Source organism: Neoarius graeffei, chromosome 12, assembly GCF_027579695.1.
Source record: "Neoarius graeffei isolate fNeoGra1 chromosome 12, fNeoGra1.pri, whole genome shotgun sequence".
NCBI lineage: Eukaryota > Metazoa > Chordata > Actinopteri > Siluriformes > Ariidae > Neoarius > Neoarius graeffei.
In genome coordinates this window covers 21673097-21692597 of record NC_083580.1, presented here as the reverse complement: position 1 = coordinate 21692597, position 19501 = coordinate 21673097, and the positions used below count along the sequence as shown (strand labels likewise).

At 44.4% G+C, this 19501-nt stretch overlaps 1 protein-coding gene across 2 annotated transcripts in view; it reads left to right on the top strand.

The window, feature by feature from the left end:
• The window catches only part of ark2ca (arkadia (RNF111) C-terminal like ring finger ubiquitin ligase 2Ca), a 45944-nt gene that overhangs the window by 25054 nt on the left and 1389 nt on the right, over positions 1-19501 (top strand). The window contains exons 2-7 of one of the 2 annotated variants that reach the window (XM_060935670.1): positions 5145-5334; positions 7969-8094; positions 8209-8335; positions 18302-18406; positions 18507-18602; positions 18721-18821. In XM_060935670.1, the coding sequence (XP_060791653.1) occupies positions 5145-5334; positions 7969-8094; positions 8209-8335; positions 18302-18406; positions 18507-18602; positions 18721-18821 (745 nt within the window). Of the gene's footprint in view, positions 1-5144; positions 5356-7959; positions 8095-8208; positions 8336-18301; positions 18407-18506; positions 18603-18720; positions 18822-19501 lie in introns of both variants that reach the window. The other variant, XM_060935669.1, reaches the window with a different exon arrangement.

The window sequence follows — 19501 nt, the reverse complement described above, 5'->3', positions numbered from 1 at the left end:
CAGTGCTAACCACTGCACCACTGTGTTGCCCTAGCTAGCCCACTGGCCAAATGATAACTAAAGTTCGCACATTCCTATGCTTTCAGGTGCCTCGAAACCTAACTAATTAATTAGTTCAGCGCATTAACACAGACCGGGTGAAACAAATAAGGATATGAATTCCCAGAGAGGAGACTATGTAGCCTCAGTCCAAATCCTGATAAGTGGTCGTAGAATTTGATGTAGAAAATGCACCCTCAAAAAAAGTCACAGTTGCTGGTGAACATTCACAAGTAGATATTGTGTCTGACAAGAGTCTTTAATTCCTCTTGATATGTTTGAGTGCAAGTTGACGTGTGTGTGTGTGTGGTACAAGAGTTACAGTTGTGGTCAGAAGTTTACATACAGTGACATGAATGTCATCTTGGATATGAATGTCATGGCAATATTTGGGCTTTCAGTAATTTCTTTGAACTGATCATTTTCTGTGGCAGAACGTACAGCATACATCTTGAATTTAAAAAAAACTAGAATTTGGTGCACAAGTTTTAACTTTCTTTGGGTTTTCTGAAATCAACACAGGGTCAAAAATTTACATATGCTCACTTAGATTATTAATTCAGAGGTGCTGAAACTTTCAAAATGTATCTTATCTTGCCAAGGCCTCTTAACTTCCTGTTAGTGATCATGATTGACTACAGCTGGTAGCTTCTCTGTGCCTTCATGGAAAGGGTTTGTTTACAGCACTCACTGGATTGACCAACACACAATACAATGGGAAAGTCCAAGGAGCTCAGTGCAGATCTAGATTCTAAACAACTGCAAATTCCATGATCAGTTCAAACAATTGTATCCAGGTTATTGTGAGGTGTAGTCATTTTGCCAAGCTACTTTGCTTCAAGAAAACCTGAACTGTCACCCTCAACTGAAAGGAAATTAGTTTGGATGGTCAGGAACAACCTGGGAACCACCATGGCACAGCCCTGCCATGAACTGGAAACCAATGGATCACTGTCTACAGTTCAGTGAGTTTTACATCACCATAGACTAAGAGGCTGCTATCCAAGAAATAACCCCCTGCTCCAAAATTGACACCTTCAAGCTTAACTAAAGTTTGAAGCTGACCACACAGACAAAGAAAATGCCTTCTGGAGGATAGCTGTATGGTCAGATGAGACAAAGATTGAGTTGTTTGACCACAGTGACTACCATATACAGAGGAACACTGTACCAGCTGGTGGTGGTGGTAGGATCATCATGCTCTGGGGCTGTTTTACTGCCAGTGGAACTGATTCATTGCACAAAGTGGATGGAATAATGAAGAAGGAGGACTACCTCAGAATTCTTCAGCATAAACCATCAGAAACTTGAACACGACTTGGGAGTTACAACAGGACAATGAACCCAAACGCACATCAGAGCTGGTTGTGGAGGATAAAGCAGGCTCACATTATGCTTAAAACAAGTCCTGACTTCAGCCCTATCGAAAATATATGGACCGTGCTTATAAGTCAAGTCCATGCCAAGAAAAAACATTAATTGAACTCTACCAATTCTACCATGAAGAGTTATGAAATATCCAACCAGAATTCTGCCAGAAGCTTGTTCATGGTAAACAAAAATGTTTGGTCAAGGTGAATCTTGCGAAGAGACATTTTACCCAAATTTTAGGTGTGCTGTATGTATAATTTTGACCCTGTGTTGATTTCAGAAAACCCAAAGAAAATTCAAACTTGTGCACCAAATTCTGTTTTTTTTAATTAAAGATGTATGCTGTACAATTATTCTGCCACAGAAAAAGAAGAGTTCAAAGAAACCACTGAAAGCCCAAATATTGCCATGACAGTCATGTCACTGTATGTAAACTTTTGACCACAACTGTATATGAGAGCATTGCACTGGACTTTTATTTTTCTCTGATTTGTCAGTGGTGTAGTGGTTAGTGCTGTCGCCTCACAGCAAGAAGGTTCTGGGTTCAAGCCCAGCGGCCGACGGGGGCCTTTCTGTGTGGAGTTTGCATGTTCTCCCTGTGTCTGTGTGGGTTTCCTCCGGGTGCTCCGGTTTACCCCACAGTCCAAAGACATGCGGGTTAGGCTAACTGGTGGCTTTAAATTGACTGTAGGTGTGAGTGTGAATGGTTGTTTGTCTCTGTGTCAGCCCTGCATTGACCTGGTGACTTGTCCAGGGTGTACCCCGCCTCTCACCCATAGTCAGCTGGGATAGGCTCCAGCTTGCCCGTGACCCTGTACAGGATAAGCGGTTATGGATGATAGATGATTTGGTTAGCATTTCCACATACCTGCATGTTTCTGATTCTGAAATGAATATCTGCCATCTGTGAACACTAATTAATCCGCCCAACAAAAGCCATTCTAAATGTGTCTCATCCAGCATGTGTAATGTAGCAGGTGGTGGGATTCAGATGCATGTGCAATTGTTACAGCATCAAGGTACATCATGTCACCAAATAGAACATTTTTTGTTCTACGACGATCAATAGGAAGTAGGGTTTATTTTTTCCCTCTGGGTATTGAAATGGCATATACATCAGGAAGCTGATGATGATGATGGTGGTAATAATAATAATAATAATATGGACATTAAATCTGCTTGCTCTGGGCACCTGAACTACTCATTTTTTCCATCCCAGACTAAGCTTTAAACACCCACTCCAGAGTTCATCTGCTCTGTTGTTTTCGCTCAGTAAAACCAATTTGGTACATCTCTTTAAGCTTGTTGAAGTTTTATTTTCATGTATCGTGTGTCAATTAATTCAGTGGGTTAACATACATTCACTGGCCACTTTAATAGGAGCTTGTTCTTGATTCTAAGATTCCGGTTCCTGGCTGGCAGGAGTGGAGTCCAATGTGGTGTTCTGCTGTTGTATGCTGAGATGCTTTTCTGCTCACCACGGTTGTAAAGAGTTGCTACTGTATGAGTTGCTGTAGCCTTCTTGGCAGCTTGAACCAATATGGCCATTTTCCTCTGACCTCTCTTATCAACAAAGCGTTTCCACCCACAGAACTGTTGCTCACTCAATGTTTTTTGTTTTTCACACCATTCAGTGTAAACTCTAGAGGTGTGTGTGTGTGTGTGTGTGTGTGTGTGTGTGTGTGTGTGTGTGTGTGCGTGCGAGTGAGAGAAACCCTCAGGAGATCAGCAGTTTCTGAAATACTCAAACCAGTCCATCTGGCTCAAACCAACACCCATGCCACAGTGAAAGTCACAAAGATCACAAATTTTCCCATTCTGATGTTTGAAGTTAACATTAACTGAAGCTCTTGATTTGTATCTGCATGATTTTATGCATTGTGCTGCTGTCAAGAGATTGGCCGATTAGAGAACTGCATCAACCAGCAGATGTATTAGGTGGGGGTTCCTAATAAAGAGGCCAGTGAGTGTATAAATTGAATTGGCTCAGTTCAGTCTAAGTCATGGCCAACGTTAGAATTGTGACCAATTCCTGAAGAACCATTTATGCAACACGCATTATTATTAATAATAATAATAATAATAATAATAATACCAGGAACGAACATTCTTTATAATATCACAGTGAGGAATGAGAGTATAAGCTGAAATTTTTAGAAGTCTAATAATAGTCCAGCCTGAATAAGTGTACAGCGTGGAATCTTTTGGCATATGTTCGTTTTTCGTATCGGGTGGAATAAGTGCATGGGGCTTTATGAGAAGAAGCAACATCTTTATTGGCAGTATATTAACATTCATATAATGCAAATCCTATTTGATTATAATTCTACTGTTAATGGTCACTATTATTAAAAGTCAAATTTGTAATATACTCAAGTTCCTCTTGTAATGATGGCAGGTTCTTTCAACTTGCTGTCTACATCCTCCATGAAGACCTATAATCACCAGCCCCAAAGAAGCCACCCTGGCATGGCTCAAAAATAACAAACTGCCAACACTGGCTCCTTTTGGACAATTATCATTTTGACCAAATAGTTCACCCACCAAATTTTTAAATGGCATTTAATTCATATACCACACCAGTGGATTAGCGCTAGACGTCTACAAAACTTGTTTATTGATGTAGAGCTTGTCTAATCCCCGAGGCCGAATCATGTCCCTATCAATGCCTTTTACACTCATCGTGCCAACCTGTTATAAAACACAATCTCATAAAATTAGATCTAAACTAGTGTATGAAGCGACATGGATACAACACTGAAGAATTATGCCACTAGATTGATCTATACGAACCCAGAGACTGGTTATTTGCCTACACTAATACAGTGAATGTACACTGTCAGAAATAGGGGTACAGTTGGAATCCATTTCTGTCCCCCAGGGTACAATGTACACTATTGTACCCCCTAGGGCTCATTTATTGGACCTCAAGACCTTATTGGAACTCAGTGGACCTTTTCTAGGGCCAAAAAGGTACATATTTGTTCCCAAGTTGTATATAAAAGGTACAAATAAGTACCTTGGAGGGTACTGCCCCAGTGACAAAGGTACAATAATATACTTTATTTTCTGAGAGTGTACATTCCCGACAAGTTACCAGTGCTTACAAGTCTTTGCGACCCATACGGCAAAGGCCAAGTACTGTTCCAATTGATCCCCAGTATAGACCATTTATAAATGTATAGATGCAGCATCAGCCTGAGTTTCTAATAAACGTATCGGCAAAATAAAACCGTATCAGGTGGATTTGTTTTTAAAATAAAAATCGTATATGTACGATTATTTGGAATGCATGAGTATGAGCGATAGATGGATCAATAGATCGCTTTATTAATTGCCGAGGAAAATTCACAGATTACATTTTGCTTGCTGTTGTATTCATTAAAAACGGAGATGTGATTCAATTTCAAAAATTTTCCACTGGTTGGATGTTCTGTACCTTCTTAAAAGTGCTTTTTTTTTTTTCTTGTGTTTACAACTGACAAAGTCTTTCAGAGCATAGCCCTCAGGGGCCAGCAGATTTCCATGCCTCTATTACATTTGAGCTCCTAACACACATCAATCAGGTGACTAATGTCAAATAGGTCATGATAAAGTCAAAATATTGACCATGTGGGACCCCTGAAGGCATGCAGTTTCTGAACATGTCTGTGCTCTCTGACTGGCTGTCCAATAGGACTGGTCATTGAGCGATCATTCTGACTCTGTAACCTGTGATTGGTTGTTGTATGCAGGTACTCATTTCAGCAGGCACCAACACAGCCATGCGACATCCTGCCGACATTTCCACCTGGCCACACCCCTTCCTACTGAGTTCCCACCGACTGGCCTCGCGGCCCCACAGTACCAGGAAGTCCCACCCACTTTCCTACCTCAGGCCTTACAGCAGCAATACCTCATACAGCAGCAACTACTGCAGCGCAGGTATACACACCATTATAACCCCTTATACAAAAGCGACAGCAGTGCACAGGCATATAGTGTATACACATACTATCCCAAATCAGAAAAATAACAAATAAAAAAGAAAGCAGTGATTTCTAAATCTCCTTTGACTTGTATTTCATTTCTGACAGTACGAACCCAAGATATTTCATGTTTTGTCTGGTCAATTTCCTTTCATTTGTTAATATACATCAATTCCTGTGTTTCAGGCCTGCAGCACATTCCAAAAAAAGTTGGGACAGGAGCAAATTAGGGCTAATAACGAAGTAAAACTATTACATAATGATGTGATTTGAAACAGGTGATTTATAATCATGATTTGGTACAAAATCAGCATCCAGGAAAGGCCTCGTCTTTAATGAGTAAAGATGGGCCGAGGGTCTCCAGTTTGTCAACAAATGCATGAGAAAATGAACAACGTTCCTCAAAGAAAGATAGGAAGGGATTTGGATATTTCACCCTCTATGGTGCATAATAATATTAAATGATTCAAGGAATCTAGAGGAATTTCGGTGTGTAAAGGGCAAGGGCGCAAGCCTAAGCTGAACTCTGATCTCCGATCCCTCAGATAGCACTGTGTCAAGAACTGTCATTCATTTATAGCTGATATAACCACATGGGCTCAGGATTACTTTGGCAAACCTTTCTCAAGCACTACAGCAGGGAGAGTCAGCCCCCCCCCCGAGAGCAAATAAACAACAGCGCCCCCCCTTACAATTTTTGTTGTTCTCATCTCATTATCTCTAGCCGCTTTATCCTTCTACAGGGTCGCAGGCAAGCTGGAGCCTATCCCAGCTGACTACGGGCGAAAGGCGGGGTACACCCTGGACAAGTCACCAGGTCATCACAGGGCTGACACATAGACACAGACAACCATTCACACTCACATTCACACCTACGGTCAATTTAGAGTCACCAGTTAACCTAACCTGCATGTCTTTGGACTGTGGGGGAAACCGGAGCACCCGGAGGAAACCCACGCGGACACGGGGAGAACATGCAAACTCCACACAGAAAGGCCCTTGCCGGCCCCGGGGCTCAAACCCAGGACCTTCTTGCTGTGAGGCGACAGCGCTAACCACTACACCACCGTGCCGCCCAATTTTTGTTGTTGCTATACTTAATTCTCTATTCGTATTTTTAAAAAAATGGTTGTACACATTTTAAACATCTGTGCTTTTTGAAAACATCTTTTTTTTTACACATTTAAAACATATGAGCTTTTTTAAAACCTTTTTTTTTTTTTTTTACACATTTTAAACGTGCTTTTTTTTTTTTAAAAACATCTTGTTTTACACATTTTTAAACATCTCATAGCATCGTTAGCTAGCACCTCTTGGCAGACAGCACACTGTGGCAGTGGAGCATCTTCAGATCCAGTCCATGAAAATCCAAACTTTAAATAATCGTGGTCATACTTCCTTCTTTTTTTGCTTGGCCCAGACTCTGTCTCCTCACTCACTGTAGCTTTAGGTACTAAAAATCGATCCATTTTGTCTCTGGCAAAGGCTAGCTGAAGTTCGCTAAATGTCCGCAAAAGTAACTTATTCTGGTTTATTTTTCCTCACGTTGCGCCCCCCCTGAAGAACTCTGGCACCCCCTAGGGGAGGCGCGCCCCACACTTTGAAAAGCCCTGCACTACAGTATGGATTTATATCCAGTTAAAACTTTACTGTGCAAAAAGGAAGCCTTATGTTAATTGTGTCCAGAAGCGCCATTGACTTCTCTGGGCTCAGAGGCATCTGGGATGGACCATCACACAGTGGAAACATGTATTGTGGTCAGATAGATCAGTATTCCAGGTCTTTTTTGTAAGAAATGGACACCATGTGGTCCAGAACAAAGAAGAAATGGACCATCCAGACTGTTTCCAGCAATAAGTCTGAAAGCCAGGGTCTGTCATGGTATGGGGTTGTGTCAGTGCCCTTGGCAAAGGTAACTTACACATCTCTGATGGCAACATTAATGCAGAAAAGTACACTGAGATTTTGGAGCAACATATGCTGCCCTCAAGATGATATCTTTCCCAGGGATATTTCAACAAGACAATGCAAAACCACATTCTGCACATACATTACAAAGGAAGAAGAGAGTGCTTGTCCCCTCTGTCCCAAATAGAGAATGTATAGCGAATTTTGAAATAAAAAAATATGACAACAATGACCCAGTACTGTTGCACACCTTAAGACCTGTTTGCAGGAAAAATGGGACAAAATAACACCTGAAACACTTCATGACTTGGTGTCTTCAGGTCATAAACATCTTTTAAGTGTTGTGAGAAGGAATGGCAACAGTTTCAAAATGCTCCCAACTGTCCCAACTTTTTCTGAAATGCGTTGCCAAAATTGAAACGTGTTTATTCTGAAAAACCAATAAAACTCATGAGGGGACACATCAAATACTGTGCTGTTGTATTGTTTTGAATGTAGGTCAAAGCTTCTTTACAAACCATTGCTTTCAATTTCAATATACTGTCCTAACCTTTTGTGAATTGGGGTTGTCGAGCAGCAGCTGAAGTATACACATAATTACAGGAGCACCAGCACATGAACACACACATTACATAGTGTGATTTGCATTTTATCATATATAAAAATTTTTTTTTTTTGACAGACGGACACAAGAGCGTGTTCCTCTCAACACACATCGGTTACGCCCAGGATATGATTATTCCCTGCCCATGCACATTCCTCAGCCAATCACACAACAGCCCAGATACCTGGCAGAAGGCACAGACTGGTGAGTTTTAGACAAACATATTCAAACATACTTGTACGTACTGATGAGCGAGGGACACTGATCAGACACTTACTGTCTCTAAATCTTGTCATGGGCATTATATTTTTCTGTCAGGGATCTGAGTGTGGATGCTGGTTTGTCCCATCAGTACTCCCTGCAACAGATTCCACAGCCCTACCAGCACTACTTAGCCTCTCCCAGAATGCACCACTTCCCTCGGACTACTTCGACTACGCAAGTGGTGAGTACTAAGTGTGCGCATGAGAGAGGCAACTGGGAGTAAAAGAGTATGTGAGTATGACTGTATTTAATGTGGGAAAGAGTAGCCAAACACCTTGCTCTAAAAGTACTATTTGTAAAAAAACACCACCACTTTCAGATTTGATGTAATTATGCACAGTTGTGGTCAGAAGTGTACATACAGTGACACGAACGTCATGGCAATATTTGGGCTTTCAGTAATTTCTTTGAACTGTTCTTTTTCTGTGGCAGAATGATTGTACAGCATACATCTTTAATAAAAAAAAAACCACTAGAATTTGGTGCACAAGTTTTAATTTTCTTTGGGTTTTCTGAAATCAATACAGGGTCAAAAATATACATACAGCACACCTACTATTTGGGTAAAATGTCTCTCTGCAAGATTCACTTTCACCTATTAACCTATCTTCTTCGCGCTTGCTGACACATAAGGCCTCCACAGATTTCCTCCATTCAATTCTGTTTGCAGCGGTCACCCTGACTCGTCCCATGATCTCCATCCTGCTTCCTTTTGCTCTCTTTCTACTTTACGCCGCCATGTTGTCTTTGGTCAACCTCTTTTCCTTTTTCCCTCTGGTGTCCATGTCAAGGCTACATTCATGATGTTACTCCTTTCTTGCCTCAGGATGTGGCCAATCATTTTCCATCTCCTTTGCCTCACTTCCATGCTCATTGCCCTCATGTTAGCCTTTTCCAAGAGCTCTTCAGTGGTGACGTGTTGTTCCCATCTAATTCGCAAAATCTGTCTTAGGCATTTATTTTGAAATGCGTCTCCTATTCTGTTGTTTTCCTTGGTCATCTTCCAGGTCTCGCAATTGTATAGAAGGGGTGGTATCACTAGTGTTTTGAACAGCTTCAGTTTAGTTCTTCTTGATATGTTGTTGGATCTCCAGGTATTTTTTTTAGCCTCACGAATTCACCTCTGGTTTTGGATAGACGATTCTTTAAATCTTTCATACCACCACCTTCCTTTGCAGACTGTAGTTCCCAGGTAGGTAAATTCCTCCACATCTTCGATGTCTTGTTGATCGATGGTTAACTTGTCCTCATTGCTTGAATTGATTCTCATCATCTTTGTCTTGCTTGTGTTGATTTTCAGCCCGACTCATCTAGCTTTTATGTTCAGTTTATCTACCTTGTCTTGCATCTGTTGTTTGGTGGAAGACAGCAGCACAATAACGTCTGCAAAGTCTAGATCATCGAGCTTGGAAGTAAATGTCCGTCTGATGCCTTTTTCTCCATTACCAACTGTTGTTCTCATCACTCAGTCCAGTGCAATCAAAAACAAAAATCTGGACATATTGCAACCTTGCTTTACTCTGGTGGTAATGTCGAACCAATCACATGCTTCTCCTTGATCTTCAACTGCGCACTGGAAGCCGTCATAGAGTAACATGACCATTCTCACAATTTTCTCTGGTATCCCATATTTCTTCATGATTATCCACAAACCTTCATGATGGATCAAATTGAATGCTTTCTCGAAGTCGATGAAGCCTAAATATGTATTCGCAAGATTCACCTTGACCAAACATTTTTGTTTACCATGAACAAGCTTCTGGCAGAATTCTGGTTGGATATTTCGTGACTCTTCATGGTAGAACTGGTAGAGTTCAATTAAATTTGTTTTGTTTTTCTTGGCATGGACTCAACTTATAAGCATGGTCGATATATTTTCAATAGGGTTGAAGTCAGAACTTGTTTTAAACTTAATGTTAGCCTGCTTTATCCTCCACAACCAGCTCTGATGTGTGTTTGGGTTCATTGTCCTGTTGTAACTCCCAAGTCATGTTCAAGTTTCTGATGGTTTATGCTGAAGAATTCTGAGGTAGTCCTCCTTTTTCATTATTCCATCCACTTTGTGCAGCAAAACAGCCTCAGAGCATGATGATCCTACCACCATCAGCTGGTACAGCGTTCCTCTGTACATGGTCATTGTAGCCACACAACTCAATCTTTGTCTCATCTGACCATACAGCTTTCCTCTAGAAGGCATTTTCTTTGTCCGTGTGGTCAGCTTCAAACTTTAGTTAAGCTTGAAGGTGTCAATTTTGGAGCAGAAGGTTATTTCTTGGATAGCAGCCTCAGAGTCCATGGTGATCTGAACTGTAGAGTTATCCATTAGCTTCTAGTTCATGGCAGGGCTGTGCCATGGTAGTTCCCAGGTTGTTCCTGACTATCCAAACCAATTTCCTTTCAGCTGAGGGTGACGGTTTGGGTTTTCTTGAAGCAAAGTGGCTTGGCAAAATGACTAGAACCCACAATAACTTGGATACAATTGTTTGTACTGATCTTGGAATTTGCAGTTGTTTTAGAAATGGCTCCAAGAGACATTCCAGAGTTGTACACATCTGCGATCCTCTTTCTAAGATTTGCACTGAGCTCCTTGGACTTTCCCATTGTATTGTGTGTTGGTCGATCCTATGAGTGCTTTAAACAAACCCTTTTTATGAAGTTACAGAGAAGCTACCAGCTGTAGTCAATCATGATCACTAACAGGAAGTTAAGAGACCTTGACCTTGGCAAGATAAGACATTTTGGAGTTTCGGCACTTCTGAATTAATAATCTAAGTGAGCGTATGTAAGTTTTTGACCCTGTATGTATAATTTTGACCCTGTGTTGATTTCAGTAAATTCAAAGAAAATTAAAATGTGTACACCACATTCTAGTGTTTTTTTTTTATTTTTATTAAAGTTGTATGCTGTACAATCATTCTGTCACAGAAAAAGTTCAAAGAAATTACCGAAAGCCCAAATATTGTCATGACATTCATGTCTCTGTATGTAAACTTCTGATCACAACTGTATGTGTGGGGCGGCACACAATGCAAAAAATATCTTGGCAAGTGAAAATATCTTAAATAGTTGAAATGATCTCGCATTTCCTTTTAGAAGAATACAAGACCCTAATTCTGAGATTATTAAGCCTAGTTCTAGATTGCAACCAACTTATTCTAAGATGTCTTATCAAGTAAAAATCTCTGTCCATGCAGCAAGATAATTTCACTAGTATTAAGTAATTTTCTCAAATTCAGTTTTGTTTTTTTTTGCAGTGCGGGGGTGTAGTGATTAGCACTGTCTCACAGTAAGAAGGTTCCGGTTGAACCTCACAGCCGATGGGGGCCTTTCTGTGTGGAGTTTGCATGTTCTCCCAGTGTCTGCGTGGGTTTCCTCCTGGCGCTCCGGTTTCCCCCACATTCCAAAGACATGCAGTCAGGTTAACTGGCTATCTAAATTGCCCATAGGTGTGAACATGTGTAAATGGTTGAGAGGAGAAAACCTCTATAATAATGCAGTAGAAGGCAAAGAGGAACCACTACTTTAATTCTTCTCTAGAAACTTTGATGGCTGAAACTGTCAGAGCGGTGACGTCACTGTAGTGATGTGCATTAAAGTCAAACAAAACCCAAAAATAAATGCTGTTTGCCAGTCATGGGAAGTGCTCTGATGTGCCTTATGCACATTTAAATTAAAAATAAAACTTTATAACAATTTATCCATTTTAAACGTTATGTTGGTAAAAACAGACTTTCTGGATGCAGCCATTTCCGCCTGTGATGTTAACAGCACACTAGTACACTGCTTACCTTCGTTACACAGAGCCATCAAATAAAGATTTCTAATTCTAAAAAAAAAATCCCCAGGTGCCACTGTGCTCTCTCTCTCTGTATGTTTTCACTACTTCAGATGGGTTGAATGCAAAGAAAGAACTTCAATGTGCTGTAATGTATATTTAACAAATAAAGGCTTCTAATTCTAAAAATCTAATCAGGAATTTTCTGTAGCAATGTGATTTTTACTGGCAACAAAATCCGCAAATCAACAAACTTCACTTTTATGAAGTTTAAATTCCACTCGGCTACATAACGCATACGCAGTACTGACACAGATACTAGGAAACAATCTTATCATCGCATTTTGATTCTTGCTGTCTAAAAAGATCACTTATCAGTGAATAAAAAGAAACAAAAGCATGTTACATAAAAATACAAGGGATAATATAATTTTTTGAAAACAAAAAACCAACACTGAGTAGCCACTGATGGTGTTCATAAGCAACTAAAGGCTCCTGAGGGGGTAGTAGGGTGTATTCATTGCTTCAATGATTGTCTTATTTTTACACCCCAATGCTTGACACTTGGGCATCTTCAGGGTTGTTTACAACTGTAACAGTTCTAACGAAGGGTGGAGCACAGAGGACGGCAGGACAGAGATCAGGTTCGTAAACAAGGCTTTTATTGCCACACTTTTCAGTGAAACATCAGTAACTAACACGGACACACACACACAGACAACCTGCGTCTGGTTCGGGGATCACCCCTCTGCTCTCGCTCTCCCTCCTTAAGTAGAGCGCGGTCACTGGGAAGACACACAAACGCAGGTTAATTGACATCAGTTGTAATGATTCTACCACTTACCTTCCCTGACTCCGCCTTCCTGTCACAGACTGGTGCTTGACCACGCCCCCACTGCCACATACCCCCACCGCCCGACTCAGGCCGGGCGGCCGTCCGGCCTGCAGCCGACTCCCCCCCCGATGGGAGAGGAAGTCCACCACGACCATCTGCGCCCCTGGTCTGTGGACCACCTTGAAATTAAAAGGTTGGAGTGCCAGATACCAATGGGTGATCCACGCGTTGGCATCCTTCATGCGGTGGAGCCACTGGAGGGGTGCGTGGTCCGAACAGAGGGTGAAAGGGCACCCCAGCAGGTAGTAACGGAGGGTGAGGACCACCCACTTGATTGCCAGACACTCTTTCTATTGTGCTGTAGCGCCCCTCATGCACCGACAGCTTCCTACTGATGTATAGGACTGGGCGGTCCTCCCCCTCCACCTCCTGGGACAAAACAGCCCCCAGCCCTCTGTCCGACGCATCCGTCTGTAATATAAAGGGGAGAGAAAAGTCAGGGGAGTGTAAAAGTGGCCCCCCACACAGTGCGGCCTTCACCTCAGAAAAAGCCTGCTGGCATTGCTCCGTCCACTGGACCGGATCTGGTGCCCCCTTTTTAGTGAGATCAGTCAGCGGGCTGGTGACGTCCGAATAATTAGGTATAAACCTCCGATAATAGCCAGCCAGCCCCAGGAACTGTCTCACCCCCTTTTTGGTCTTAGGCCTCGGGCAGGCCGCAATTGCTGCAGTCTTGTTAATTTGGGGACGCACCTGCCCGTTGCCCAAGTGGAAGCCCAGATACCATACTTCCACCCGCCCAATCGCACACTTCTTCGGGTTGGCTGTGAGACCCGCTCGCCTCAGCGACCTAAGGACGGCCCTCAGATGTTTGAGATGCCTTGGCCAGTCATTTACTATAGATGATAATGTCATCGAGATAGGTGGCGTGGGGGCGGAGGACCCTGTCCATCAGCCGCTGAAACGTAGCAGGCACCCCAAACAGCCCAAACGGAAGTGTGACAAATTGGTGTAAACCAAACGGTGTGGAAAAGGCTGTTTTTTCTCGGGATAGTGGAGTCAAGGGGATCTGCCAATATCCCTTCGTTAAATCCAGCATCGAATAAAAACGAGCAGTGCCTAGTTGATCGAGCAACTCATCAATAAAAGGCATTGGGTACACATCGAATTTAGACACCGCGTTGACTTTTCTATAGTCCACACAGAACCGGACCGACCCGTCGGCCTTGGGTACCAAGACCACCGGGCTGCTCCAGTCAGTGTGGGACTCCTCGACGATGCCCATTTCGAGCATGGCCTCGAGATCTTCCCGAACCACTTTTTTTTCCTTGTGTTCGGGTAGCCTGTAAGGGCAGCTACACACTACCACCCCCGGGGGCGTCTCAATGTGGTGCTCTATGAGGTTGGTGCGGCCGGGCAGGGGCTAGAACATGTCCGAAAACTCGGTCTGCAACTGGGCAACCTCCGCGAGTTGGGTTGGGAGAGGTGGTCTCCACAGGGGACCGGAGAGGTATGTGATGCCAATGTTCCCTTTTGAACCTCCGGCCCCAGCTCCGCCTTCTCCAGAACCACTGACACCAACGCCACGGGGACCTCCTCGTTCCAGAGTTTGAGTAGGTTGAGGTGGTAAACCTGTAGCGCCCCACCCCTGTCCATTCGCCTCACCTCATAGTCGACGTCCCCGACTCGCCATGTGACCTCAAAGGGTCCTTGCCACTTGGCGACTAATTTAGAGCTCAATGTGGGCAACAGTACGAGTACTTTATCTCCCGGTGTGAACTCTCTAAGGCGTGTACCCTTGTCGTACAGGCAGGTTTGCCGTTCTTGGGCCTGCCGCAAATTCTCCTGGGTTAGGTGCATGAGTGTGTGGAGTTTTGCGCGCAGGTCAATAACGCATTGAATTTTGTTTTTACTTGAAGGTCCCTACTCCCAATTTTCCCGCAGCACATCTAAAATGCCGCGTGGCTTACGCCCATATAATAATTCAAACGGGGAGAACCCCGTGGAGGCTTGGGGGACCTCTCACACTGCAAATAACAAGGGTTCGAGCCATTTATCCCAGTTATGTGCGCCCTCACTTACGAATTTTTTAATTATGTTCTTGAGGGTGCAATTAAACCGTTCAACTAAACCATCCGTTTGTGGGTGATACACGCTGGTGCGGATCGGCTTAATACCCAACAACCCATACAGTTCGTTCAGTGTTCGTGACATAAATGAGGTGCCTTGATCAGTCAGAATCTCTTTCGGGATTCCAACTCGGGAGATGACGCAGAAGAGTGCCTCCGCAATACTGCGTGCTGAGATATTGTGAAGAGGCACGGCTTCCGGGTATCGTGTTGGATAGTCCACCAGAACTAATATAAAGCGGTACCCTCGTGTTGACCGATCTAATGGCCCGACGAGATCCATCCCAATTCTTTCGAACGGGGTCTCGATTAACGGTAGAGGGCGCAAAGGCGCTTTTGGAATGGCCGCTGGATTTACTAACTGGCATTTGCGGCACGCCGTACACCACCTACGGACATTGCCGCGAATCCCTGGCCAATAGAATCGGGCCATTATTCTGGCTAGTGTCTTATCCTGCCCTAAGTGTCCAGCCATGAGATTAAAGTGAGCCGCCTGGAATACCAATTCCCGGCGGCTCTTCGGAACTAAAAGCTGCATGACTTGCTCTTTAGTTTGAGTGTCCTGCGTCACTCGGTATAATCTATCCTTCATAATCGCGAAGTAGCGGAAGGACAGGGTGGTGCTCGGCTGGAGCGTTTGACCATCGATTACTCTCACTTGGTCAAACGCATGCCGCAGAGTCTCATCTCGCGACTGATCTAATGAGAAATCCACGAGGGATTCCCCAACAGAGAGAGGAGGGGCGGGCGGCTCCTCACTCTGACGCGGAGATGGCGTAGACGGCTCTGTGACAGCTGCTCCCGCCAAAGCGACACCGGGACCTCCCCCTGTTAAATGGCAGGACCCACTCTTCACCAAGTGTGTCATTAAATCCCGAAATCCCGGCCAATCAGTCCCCAAAATTAAAGAGTGGGTAAGGCGAGGATTAACCACCGCCTTCACTATAAATTTTTCCCCTCGGAAAAAAATGTGGACCGACACCAAAGGGTAGCTGTGAACATCCCCGTGCACACACAACACCTTCACCCCCTGTGCTCCCTCAATGCCTCGTTTTGCACCAGGCTTTGGTGAATTGAGGTCTGATTACAATCAGAATCCACCAACGCCTGATATGTATCCCCTTGAATACTAACCGGTATGCAATACGCTCCGGCCCGATCGAGGGCAGCTTCTGGCGCATCGGGGATCCGAACCACCGCACCCACCTCCATTACCGTGCACTGTTGTTGGAGGTGGCCCGGCTCCCCGCAGCGCCAGCAAACCGGCCCGGGCTTCCTCTCCGCACCGGTGTTCTGGGGCTCACTCACCTGAGGGGGGGGAGAGACAGACACAGAAGGGAGAAACGGGAGGGCACCACGGGTGCGGTGGGCCGGCACAGGTGGTGCCGGCCCCCGCCTCCGTGGTGGGGGAATGGGGCAAGGACGAGACACAGGAGGAGGGGGGGGAGGGAGAGAGAGAGAGAGGAGAGGAGAGGAGAGAAGAGGCTGTCTGCTGTCCTGCCGCCGGGACAGCCGCCATATGGTCCTCTGCCAGCTCGATTGCCTGATCCAGCGATGCCGGGCGGTGGCACGGGACCCACTCCGCGGTTCCTGCTGGCAAGTGAGCGACGAATTGCTCCAGTACCACCTGGTCAATGATTCCCCTCGGCATCACGGTTGTCGGCCCTCAACCACCGCCAGCAGGCATCCCGGAGTTGCTGGCCAAACGCGAACGGCCGGCCGACTTACTCCAAGCACAAAGCGCGGAAGCGCTGATGCTGCTGTTCAGGGGTGCACCTCACATGCTGGAGGACGGCCCGGCGGAGGTCCACGTAGGCCAGCCGGCGGTCGGCTGGGAGCTGTAGCGCGGCCAGCTGCGCCTCTCCCGTTAGCAGGGGGAGGAGGCGCGCAGCGCCGTGCTGCTCCATCGGCCACCCCGAGGTCTCCGTGACTTGCTCGAAGCGTGTGATAAATGCCTCGGGGTCGTCCTGCGGGCCTATCTTGGTTAGGGTGAGGGGGGACGGGCCCGCGGTGGGAGCGCTGGTGGACCCCGCCGACGCGAGGAGGTGCCGGAACGCCTCACGATCTTCTTGCTGGGCCAGCACCAGGGCCTCGAAGCGCTGTTCCTGTGACTAGCGGCTGGTGCTGGCTTTGCTGGGCCATGGCGAGGGCGTGGACCAGTTCGGTGAATGGGGAGGACTCCATGGGGCTGATCGGCTGCTGCGCTCCAGGTCCCGGGTTTCGGCACCACTGTAACAGTTCTAATGAAGGGTGGAGCACAGAGGACGGCAGGACAGAGATCAGGTTCATAAACAAGGCTTTTATTGCCACACTTTTCAGTGAAACATCAGTGACTAACACAGACACACACAACCGGGATCTGGTTCGGGGATCACCCCTCTGCTCTTGCTCTCGCTCCTTAAGTAGGGTGCGGTCACTGGGAAGAGACACACAAACGCAGGTTAATTGACATCAGGTGTAGTGATTCTGCCACTTACCTTCCCTGACTCCGCCCTCCTGTCACAGACCGGCGCTTGACCACGCCCCCACTGCCACAACAACAGTTTAGATGTGATGTATCCACTAGATCTCAACCTTGGTGTAAGTCATGTGGTGTGTAAGTGACATCACAACCTCAGATTCTCTCACGTAATTTGTATTCAGAGTGCAATATTTGAACCTCGTAGAGAGTAAGATGGCAGCGCCCAGGGACATTGATTCATTTTCTTTTAAAATGAAATCTGTATACAGTTACAAATATGAACAATTGAACACTCAAACATGTCTTGTAGGGATATTATCTGTCAGTCTAAAGGAGTTTATTTTGGGGTTTTGTTTGGCTTTAATGAGTAACCCAAGGGCCAACAGTGGCAAGAAAAAAAAAACCTCCTTGAGATGTCACAAGGAAGATTCTCTGAGCAGAACCAGACTCAAGAGCCCATCCTCTTCTGGGCAACACCATTTAGTGGGATTATAAATCCTTCTTCCTCAACTGTTCATTTACTGTCTTGAAAGGATGTTCTTTATGAGCATCTTAATCTTTATAATTACTGCAGCAGTTCTTAGGTACAAGTTTGCAGCATCTAGGTGAGTTTATTGACTGAACATGGACAAGATTTAACCATAAACTATTTTTGGGAAGTGAACCATTTCATGGCAGCAGAAAGTGAGTCACAAGTACTCACAAGCCGAAGCGCTAAGCAGAAAGAAAGCATTTATTAGTCACGTGTATATATTACAGGACAAATTCTTTTCTTGTTGGGAAGTTTGGGTCAGCTATGATTCAGTGCCTCTGGAGCATAATGAATTAAGTCAATAACTCAAAAGCCTTAACCACTGAGCCATTGTCCCAGATGTGACATGTGATGATAATCATGTGCCATGGTTATTTCTCTGTTGGTTGACCATGAACTGTGCTTGTATGAGCAGGTTGTCCATGAAGTAAGGAATTATCCATATCCTCAGCTGCACCTACTGGCCTTGCAGAGTTTAAGCCCCAGCCGACATGCATCTGCTGTACGAGAGAGTTATGAGGTAACGCACATACACATGCACCTTATGTCTCACACTTCATAAACAGACTAATTAAAATGACCACATGTGAAGTTGCATATGCTGATAATTGTGTGTTTAGGAGTTGCTTCAGCTGGAGGATCGGTTGGGCAGCGTGAGCCGAGGAGCCATCCAGACCACCATCGAGAGGTTTACCTTCCCTCACAAGTACAAGAAGGTGCATACGCACATGCACGCACGCACACACACACAGCAAAGAAATGAACAAATACATACAAATCAACAACTCTTTCCATATCGTCCATCATCTGCCAACTATATTATTGTGTTTGCAGCGGAAGCCGTTGGAGACTAAGTTGTGTGATGACGAGGAGTCTGACGTGGACGAGAAATGCACCATCTGTCTCTCCATGCTGGAAGATGGTGAGGACGTCAGGTATGAAGTACCTCTTGAGAGTACAAACTGTCTAACTCTCACACTACACTTAACAGACCCATATTATATAAAACATACTTTTTTCATTTCATTTTTCATAACAAACCTTGAACATCATGCCTCTTTGTCTATCTTTCTCTTACCCAAGCCAGCTGCTAAATCATTTGCTTACCACTTCTTTCTTTCTTTTTTTTTTTTTTTTTAGGACATTCAAGCAAATTTGCATCAATCTCAAATGAAACTGCACACAACTGTGCTAATTGGTCTTGCATTAATTGGCACAGAACACACCACCTGCGACCTGTTCCATTTTAATGACGGCTATTCTCTAGCGTTGCAGGAATACTTTTCAGTCCCTAAAGAGCTATGTTTGACTCAAACAATTTTGAAAACCAGCTGCTGCTGAAGATAAACAAAGTTTTCTAACTTTGAGTAAAGATGAACTTTATGAACAAATTTTACGATTGATGAATGAAAAAAATGTCTGGAGTGTTAATTTCTGAGCAGCTGAAATTGTATCCATTTTCCTCTTGAATACTTCAGTACATTTAAAAGTAGATAATGTTTGACTTTCAATATTCATTTTTTTTTTTTTTACTACTTGCACTCCTATTCATATTGAAACGTTTATCTAAAGTGACAGGGAAGTCAGGATCCAGTCCAAGTATTATGACTGAAGA